Below are 10,133 nucleotides of genomic sequence, written 5' to 3'. Positions count from 1 at the left end.
TAGGCAACATGGTATACAGTTACAGAACATCCTTTTCACAAACAGATGTTAGGCAACATGGTATACAGTTACAGAACATCCTTTTCACAAGCAGAGAAAATTCTGCATTGACAAGTAAGCGTCTTTGGAGTGGTATGAGAACAAATTGCAAACAGTCCAAGCTTTTGGGTGTAGCAATAGTGTGATGCTGTTATCCTTGATTCCGACAGCCAAGGAAAGCAAAGCTGCAGAATCACAAAGCCTGGAAAGCCAACAGTCCAGTCAGTCAGAGCAGCTTTCCTCATTGGCTCAGAGGCCTGAACAGTTTTGTCTGTGTGGACTGATGCCCAGTTAGTCCATATGGAGCTACTCTATAAAGGACTCAGTCCAAATCTACAGCTCACAGTCACTACCACGTGTCCCCTAGCCAAGTGCAGGAGACCAGATCAGAACACTAGTCAAGGAGGGGAATTCGTTTTTGTCCAACAGCAACCCTGTGTGTGTTGGACACTAACAGAACACAAATACATACACTGTGTACAAAACATTAGGAACATGGACTGAACAGGTGAATCCAGGTGAAAGCTATGATCCCTTATTGATGTCACTTGTTATATCCACTTTAAATCAGTGTAGATGAAGGGGAGGAGACAGGTTAAAGAAGGATTTTTAAGCTTGGAGACAATTGAGACATGAATTGAGTGTGTGGGCCATTCATAGGGTGATTGGGCAAGAGTAAATATTTACAGTGCATTCGGAAAGTATTCAGACCCCTTGACTTTTACATTTTGTTACGTTCCAGCCTTATTCTAAAAATATATATTWAAAAAATTCCCCTCGTCAATCTACACACAATACCCCATAATGACAAAGCGAAAACAGGTTTAGACATTTTTGCAAATGTAGTAAAAAGAAAAAACAGAAATACCTTATTTACATTAGTTTTCAGACCCTTTGTTATGGGACGTGAAATTGAGCTCAGGTGCATCCTGTTTCCATTCAATTAATTGGACATGATTTGGAAAGGCACACACCTGTCTATATAAGGTCCCACAGTTGACAGTTCATGTAAGAGCAAAAACCAAGCCATGAGGTCGAAGGAATTTTCTGTAGTGCTTCGAGACAGGACTCTGTCGAGGCAGAGATCTGGGTAAGGGTACCAAACAAATGTCTGCAGCATTGAAGGTCCCCCAAAACACAGTGGCCTCCATCATTCATAAATGGAAGAAGTTTGGAACCACCAAGACTCTTCCTAGAGTTGCCCGCCTGGCCAAACTGAGCAATCGAGGGAGAAGGGCCTTGGTCAGGGAGGTGACCAAGAACCCGATAGTCACTCTGACAGAGCTCCAGAGTTCCTCTGTGGAGATGTGGGAACCTTCCAGAAGGACAGCCATCTCTGCAGCACTCCACCAATCAGGCTTTTATGGTAGAGTGGCCAGACTGAAGCCACTTCTCTGTAAAAGGCACATGACAGCCCACTTGGAGTTTGCCAAAAGGCACCCAAATAACTCTCAGACCATGAGAAACAAGATTCTCTGGTCTGATGAAACAAAGTTTGAATTATTTGGCCTTAATGCCAAGCATCACATCTGGAGGAAACCTGGCACCATCCCTATGGTGAAGCATGGTGGTGGCAGCATCATGCTGTGGGGATGTTTTTCAGCAGCAGGGACTGGGAGACTAGTCAGGATCGAGGGAAAGATGAACYGAGCAAAGTACAGATAGATCCTTGATGAAAACCTGCTCCACAGTGCTCAGGACCTCCGACTGGGGCGAAGGTTCACCTTCCAACAGGACAACGACCCTAAGCACACAGCCAAGACAACTCAAGGCTGTAATCGCTGCCAAAGGTTCTTCAACAAAGTACTGAGTAAAGGGTCTGAATACTTATGTAAATGTGATAATTCTTTTATACACCCCCCCCCCCCCCCCAAAAAAAAACAGGTTTTGCTTTGTCATTATGGGGTATTGTGTGTAGATTGATGACGGGAAACAACAATTTAATACATTATAGAATAAGGCTGTATWTTGTGGAAAAAGTCAAGGGGTCTGAATACTTCCGAATGCACAGTAAGTGCCTTTGAACGGCGTATGGTAGTAGGTGCCAGGCACACCGGTTTGAGTGTGTCAAAAACTGCAAAGCTACTGGGTTTTTCACACTCAACAGTTTCCTGTGTTTATCAAGAATGGTCCACCACCCAAAGGACACCCAACTTGAAACAACTATGGGAAGCATTGGAGTCAACATGGGCCAGCATCCCCGTGGAACGTTTGACACCTTGTAGAGTCCAGTTCAAATAATGCCCCGACGAATTGAGGCTGTTCTGAGGGCAAAAGGGGGTGCAACTCAATAGTAGGAAGGTGTTCCTAATGTTTTGTACACTCAGAGTTTAGTCTGTCACAGCTGCAGGTGTTTGATGCTATCCCTCCACCACTATTACTGTGTGATCTCAATGTCAAGCAGCAAAGAAATGCTCCACAATTTCCAATCTCCCTGCATCAGTACGAAGGATATCAGCCTTTTGTCTCAGCACTTGCAGCGCTACAGCCAACCTGCTATTGCTTCACACCAGTTATTTATATACCCCATTACTCCACCTCATGTCTTTTTCATCTAACGGTAGGTTAATACTGGGAATCTCGGGTACGTTTAAAGAGGCGTCTAACAGTCTTCCCATGGCTGTGGTGTCTGTGGCGTCTTCAGAAGGACTGGGATTCAGGATTGGGGGTTAGGAGAAAAACAACCAAATCCACATCTTTGCCTGTGTAATCCTCTGGAAACCACAACCAGCGACATTCTGACCGAGGAGAGTAATCTAAATATTTATTTATTGTGTGGTAAAAAAAAAAGACAGAAATAGTCAGAGTAGACATAGCAATGCATGACAGAGCACAGAATGGATTTAAGAGATGGATATACAAACAACCAGGGCTGATCATGTGGTCATTCAAGAATTGTGTGTCATTGTTGGACGTACTGTAAATGGGGTTTCAACATTATTGCTCTTTCCCCTCACACACATACAATGTGTACAAAACATTAAGAACACCTGCTCTTTCCATGACAGACCGACCAGGTGAATCCAGGTGAAAGCTATGATCCTTATTGATGTCACTTGTTAAATCCACTTCAAATCAGTGTAGATGAAGGGGGGGAGACCGGTTAAATAAGGATTTTTAAGCCTTGAGACAATTGAGACATGGATTGTGCATGTGTGCCGTTCAGAGGGTGAACGGGCAAGACAAAGCCAGGCGCACCGGTTTGAGTGTGTCAAGAACTGCAACGCTGCTGGGCTTTTCAAGCTCAACAGTTTTCCCAAGAATGGTCCACCATCCAAAGGACATCCAGCCAACTTAACACAACTGTGCGAAGCATTGGAGTCAACATGGGCCAGCATCCTTGTGGAACACTTTCGACATCTTGTAGAGTCCATSCCCCGACAAATTGAGACTGTTCTGAGGGCAAAAGGGGATGCAGCTTAGTATTAGGAAAGTGTTCCTAATGTGTTGTACACTCAATCACACACACTGATCCCTGGGATACCCTGTGCTGCCCTGAGGCCATAGCTGAGTATTGAGAGAGCTGTTGGCTGAGTCGACGCCACTAGTCGGTCCAGCTGGAGCTACGAGTCAACAGCTGGGCCTTTTGCTCGCTATCCCTCTCTCACCCCTTTCCTCCTTTTCATTTGACATCTGTTCCCTTGGCCATCAGTATTTCATTAAGATATTCCAAGCKGAGAAGAAGCAGCCAGGTGTAGTGTTGCAGACAGTACTAGTTTTAACTGTAGACAGAGCAGAGACACACAGAGCAGAGATCAGCTCTGGAACACGACCAAACTGGACCTCTGCATTACTGAAGGGTCACCAGCACTGACCACAGAACAGTTCTTAACCCTGGTGGTGTTAGGCTATTCCACGACAAGGCTCAATGATGGATGGGTGTATTGGAAAGCTACTATGAAAAGACAGTCATTTAATCATTGGGGTTATTTATAAAAGGGAAGAAAACAACAGTGACCTTTAAAATACACCTATCACTAAAGATTAGAGTGTGAGCTCACAGTTAAGCAGTTGACCTTCAGGCTAAATCTAAGGCGGAATTATAGACCAACAAAATTGTTAGTAAAAATAAAACACTTTCAGGGTCGGGCTGGAAGTACTAGTCTGTAGTAAACAGACCTCTCAATGGAAATGTAAGTGTTTGCGTGCGTGCGTGCGTGCGTGCGTGTTCACCAGTGCGTGCTTGCATCCTGGTGTGGAGGTGTTTCTGCACGTGTGTGTTTTTGAGAGAGTACGGATGAGTGTTTGAGCCTGCGAGGGTGTAGCCTATAATCAACCCCCTCCATCCCTCTCCACTCCATCTCTCCAGGGTTGGTCGGGCAGGATTGTAGTGAGTTTGCGTCACAGGGATGACATCAGGCATTAAGCACCCAGGCCAGTTACATTGACTGCAACAGCTAAATATAGATGAGGGCCGGACCAGAACAGAAGAGTCAGAATGAGGGGGAGGCTCAGGGCCAGATCCATTGCACACACTAAAATAACTCCTTTGAACACATTCAGGCCTTTCGTGTTTCTAGAAGAGCAACAAAGATTGGGTCAGATATCCTTACAAGGAGTCGTCCTACTACTCACAGTAAAGGAATGCCTCCTCTAACACTAGAGTAGGGCGCTATGGCACAGACGGACACATTGCTATGTCAGGTATGTCTCTGTATGAGGTCATGCACCAGCCAGGGACATACAGAACATTTGGAACGGTCCAGGGACATTCTTTACAGGGAGAATAAGGTGAAAATGTTTTCCCCCTGAGGTATATGTCTGAATGTGTACTGTAAGTATTTTAGACAAGGTAATCACTCAAGCTTTTTAGGAGCAGGCCACCCACCTCTCAAACCCCCCTCCCTGTGTGTGTGCGCCGCATGTTAGCATGGAGCAAAAATACAGCTTGTTGATGACAGGGTTAATATCAAATCCGTGTCAGGAAACAAGTTCACGACTTTCAGATGGCAGAGAGCGGGCCGGGTCGACTTTACGAGGCTCCAACATAAACAAGTCACTTCAGGAATTTGTACTCCAGTACCAACTCGCACACACCCATGGACAACCACGCACAACCACGCACAACCAGGCACACCAGTGGAACACTAAGAACAAGGCCATTAAACTGATAAAGTACAGGATATGAACCAGAGATCAATATACTCTATGTAACCTCATCTGAGTCTAACATGGATGGGTATGAATGATGAGAGGTTTTTCAAACATACAATATACCACAATGACATATTCCCAAGGCAGTCGCTACCAATAAACTGTTGCCAACTAAATGACCAAGTTGCCTTACAGCAGGCCTTGGTGTCTCAGTGAGCCTGCTGAAACAAGATGATTCATTTCATTAAAAGTGTATGTGTTGGCGGAGTCATAAATCATATGACGATGGTGGCAGGTTTCATTAGGGGACAGGAAGGGACCACAAAGAGACAAAAAAGGCCAGATACACACCGACCGGACTGACACACGCACGCAAACAGACGTACGCAAACACACAGAATCTTCAAATTCTTTCTTACTCACTGAACAATCTTCACAGTTAATCGTCCATAACGACCACTGGGTACTAAAGAAACCAAATCTAGGCCGATTAACAAAAAAATGTCATGGATGATTTATCTTTCGACTGTAAAGCTGTTAAATTAAAAATCCCATGGGCAGGGTTGTCTGGGATGGAAACGTCCCTGACTCACACAGAACCAGTTACCATAATGAGAACCTTGTCTCTCCATCTTAACTTCAAATCATTGCAGAGATGACAATATATACTGCTGCCTGCTGCCATACCAGGATTTAGAAGAGATCTGTTCATCATTCACAGCACCTTGACCCCCACCAGCCGCTTACACTACAACCATCGCACACACTCTCCCCCTAAACTACCTGTCAGTCAGCCAGAATATCTAAATCCACAGCATATTTCTCTGTAACCGACTGGAGAACAAGGAGAGAGGGCCAGGGCCAATCCAACCTCCCGACACTCACTACTGAACTGCTGTGACGCAGGATATGGTAATGGGAGGAAAGGGAGTTGACTTCAGTCACCTTCAATCCAGGTGGTTATATTGTCATGACGCCATGTCTTTGTGTACACAGGGACAGGACAGGAGGCAGTCCCTGTGTGGTCCTGTGAAATTAGGCTGCATCTAATTAAATAACATGTTACATGTTTCTGTGATCAGGTGAGAGAGAGCAGCTGGCTCAGATTAATACTACTGCTACAATGCTACACTGCACTGCCCTGTGGTGCCCCACTGACGAATAGGGGGCCTCTWCTCCACACAGAGAAACACAGAGTTACCAGCATACACTCATTACTATTACCTACGGGGGAATAGGAGTCTGGCCGTTTAAGGAGAAGGATAAACAATTACAGGTACAGTATCCCCTCTAAGACCCACAAAGCAGAACGGACTGCATTAACCATGAGAAAACACAACACGCGTAACCTTCTGTAAAAGCTGAATATGAATATGGAAGAGATCTTATGCCAAGCGTTATTGAGTGTGCATGCGTGTAGCAGGAGGGAGGCTCAGAGGATTTAGAGCAGTGGGTTTTTAGAAGTGGAGAGAAAGCCTTAGCCGAGGTCTCCTGAGAGTGATAGGGGCTCGCTGTAGAATAGCTTTTCATTAAGAAGGCCTCTGAGTATCAGTCCATTTCAGATCCTCGCTCTCTCACACTGTGTGTGTGTGTGTGTGTGTGTGTGTGTGTGTGGGTGTGTGGTGTTGTGTGTGTTGTGTGTGTGTGTGTGTGTTGTGTGTGTGTGTGTGTGTGTCAGCTCCTAACCTTGTGCTGTAAGTTTACCATTGTACTCAGCAAGGGATAAGTGTTTTGTGATTCCACTGGACACGCTGATGTGGTGCCTGTTTGCTACAGCCTGCTAGTCACAGCCCCCCCCCCATCATCCTCCCACCCAGCCCTGCTTTACTCTACTCCAGGGGTGTCTGCCGCTGTGCCTGAACACAAACTGGCAACCATCAGCCTCTCCCGGTACAAGAATGTTGGGCTCCTGAGTGGAGCAGTGGTCTAAGACACTGCATCTCAGTGCTAGAAATGTCACTACAGACACCCTGGTTCGAATCCAGTCTGTATCACTACCGGCCGTGATTGGTAGTCCCATAGGGCCGGCGCACAATTGGACCAGTGTCTTCCGGGTTTGGCCGGGTTAGGCCGTCATTGTAAATAAGAATTTGTTCTTAACTGACTTTCCTAGTTAGATAAAATAWTTAATAAAAATGTTAGAGAACACCGCCTGCAGGCAACCAAAGTCTCCACCGCCTGCCTGGTTAATATGGGAGTGGCGTGGCTGGAGAGATGACATGCTTTGGGATCAATAGACCAAAACCGTCCATAACCACTCTAAAGAACTTGGATCAATATATTTAGGCAAGCAGGCACTGTCGAGCAGGGCAACTGTCCGATTGGCTCATAATTTATTGAAACACTGAACTTAAACAGGGAATTCTACTCAGAAGTGTGTGTAAAGTCACTGGGCTGAGGAATAGTGTTGTGTTTAGTATTCTTGTGTTCAGTGGCGTTGTAGGCCTAGATCTTACCTTCTCTGCATCTCCAGGTCCTCTGGCGAAGGTCCATTCTGAACCTGGGGGCTCTGTCTTGGCAACGTGGGGCCTGTAGAGAGAACACAGAGATGGTCACACATCTGCTCGGAGAAAATGGCCTCTGGACTCGTCGCTTTTGACTAAAATCTCAACTCCTAAACATTGATGTCAATGTAGTCTGATTTCTATTCCACCAAGTCGTTTCTCAGCATTTCTTTCAAAATCAGGATAGATCAAACCCAAACCGCACTTCAACAACCTCCTCCAAACTCTCTGTCCTTCTCCTTTTCCGGCCAAACCGATCCTTTTAAGCATAATTCACTGTCGGCCGGCTGGTTTGTGACCTAATGTCTGATCCACTCCCAGACCTGTCCATCAGCCTTCTCTCAAAGGTACTCCAACCAATCAGCAATCATATCCACTGACGGCACTGGACCGCTGCCAAAGGGTCATGGAGTGACAAAACCATTGAATATCTGGGGACTGTAGAGACAAGGCCATCGAAAGAAAACACAAACAATCAATCAGTGAGAGAGCTCCACATGTCAGGGACCAAATATATATTGTTGTTGACAAAAGGTGTACATGCTAAAGTGGTTTTAAGTGATTCACTGAAGCCTACGTTCGATAGGTGAAAAGCCTCTACGTTGATGGCCAGACTAAGAGTGTATAGATGGAAGTTGGATGGCTTGAATCTGCCCAAAAGAGAAGAATCTTCCAAGGCTGTCAGTATTCTGGCTGACTAGTGTCTGTGTCGAGCAGTGATACATTGATATGCTATTCCAGACAGACAGAGAGAGGGACAACGAGGAGTAGAGGAAGGGCTCCAAATCTGAGAGAAGAATAAGGATTTTATCTAGAAAGGTTTGGCAGCAGTGACTCCTATATAACCTTCTGTCCATACACCAGACCTGCTAGTGACAGTCCACCACAACCACTAGCTACAGGCCTCTACACTCCTCAGCAACAAGCCGATCTGCTGAACAAGCATATACCACCTATGAACTGCTACAAAATGGAATATAATGTTGTGGATAAAGTTCGGAATGACAATTTCATGTGTACAACCTGCATCACTACACCGTATTTGGATGTTTTTGGAGCCTTTGTTGGTGTGTTTTTTTCAGGGCTCCCATACTGAGGAAGTGATTCGCTGTTTGGGGTAAGTTGATCAAAAACAAGTGAAATTACAAAAAAAGGTGTCTGGACCCTTCAATAACATGCCCCCATACAGTGGGGCAAAAAAGTATTTAGTCAGCCACCAATTGTGCAAGTTCTCCCACTTAAAAAGATGAGAGAGGCCTGTAATTTTCATCATAGGTACACTTCAACTATGACAGACAAAATGAGAAAAAAAAATCCAGAAAATCACATTGTAGGATTTTTWARGAATTTATTTGCAAATTATGGTGGAAAATAAGTATTTGGTCAATAACAAAAGTTMATCTCAATACTTTGTTATATACCCTTTGTTGGCAACGACAGAGGTCAAACGTTTTCTGTAAGTCTTCACAAGGTTTTCACACACTGTTGCTGGTATTTTGGCCCATTCCTCCATGCAGATCTCCTCTAGAGCAGTGATGAGAGATTTGGTCATACAAAAAGAAAACGTATCCTTTAAAAGGCTCATATAGACCCAGCCTGGCCTCTTTGGCATGGGCCTCTGGATCAATGCAGCATTCTACAGGTGATGGGGGGGCCCTTGGAGCCCCGAGGGGCCCTGTTTACCAGGTATGGAAGTACAGAGTATAGACAATTATGTGATGGAGCTGAGCTGACATTTTCTGTCTGTTTTCTTCGCCTACACAACCCAAACAGCAGGAAACAGTGGCAATGGGTTTGAGAGGAAGAGAGATGGAAGACAGCAGGTAGGGCTGTTGTCTGGGTAATGATGGCTGCAGCAACATGACTGCCAGTGGTGCTTTGTGTGAGCAGGGAAATAGTCAGAAACAGATCCCAAGCCTGTTATAACGAGAGGGAACGAAATGTGTGACGGACACTCAGCGCTGTGGTCACTCTCACCACACAGCGGAGCTGTAAACACAGCAGAAATGGTCTCCTGCCGATGATAAAGTCTCATAGATCACAGTGTAAACAACACCAGTCACCCAGAGCATGACTCGCAGCAGGCCTGAGATGGGGTGTCTGTCTGGACAATAACAGTGTTGTGAAAGGGCCACTCCCCTTGCAGAGAGTTAGAAATTGAGCTAAATTAATTTTGGACATGGGACTAGGAGCAATGCATTCAGATAATCCCGTTATGTAATGAGAAACAATAAGTAGCTACATGGGGAAATGTGTTTTCTTCCTGTACACCAGCACTGAACAGTAAAGAAACTCCAGCTCTCATCTATAATGTCTAGATTTATGTTGTGGAACGAATCACCCAAACCCAATAATAAAGCAGTTTCCTTTTCCAACCACTAAATCAAGCAGTATTAGGTTAGTAGCTAGCCATCTGGAGCAGATAGCATCAGGCAGGGTAGTGTGGATGAGGTTTGCTCCATCCTCTGTCCACAGCATTACTGTATTACTGTCAGC

The 10,133-nt window shown here is 45.3% G+C and overlaps 1 protein-coding gene across 1 annotated transcript in view; it reads right to left on the bottom strand.

Annotated features, from left to right (window-relative positions):
• Positions 1-10,133, bottom strand: part of LOC111972906 (protein enabled homolog) — a 100,116-nt gene that overhangs the window by 34,782 nt on the left and 55,201 nt on the right. The window contains exon 4 of the mRNA XM_070446764.1: positions 7,590-7,662. Coding sequence (XP_070302865.1) covers positions 7,590-7,662 — 73 coding nt within the window. The remainder of the gene's footprint in view (positions 1-7,589; positions 7,663-10,133) is intronic.

Source organism: Salvelinus sp. IW2-2015, linkage group LG14 (genome assembly GCF_002910315.2).
Source record: "Salvelinus sp. IW2-2015 linkage group LG14, ASM291031v2, whole genome shotgun sequence".
NCBI classification, from domain to species: domain Eukaryota; kingdom Metazoa; phylum Chordata; class Actinopteri; order Salmoniformes; family Salmonidae; genus Salvelinus; species Salvelinus sp. IW2-2015.
This window is presented reverse-complemented; position numbering and strand designations above follow the sequence as displayed.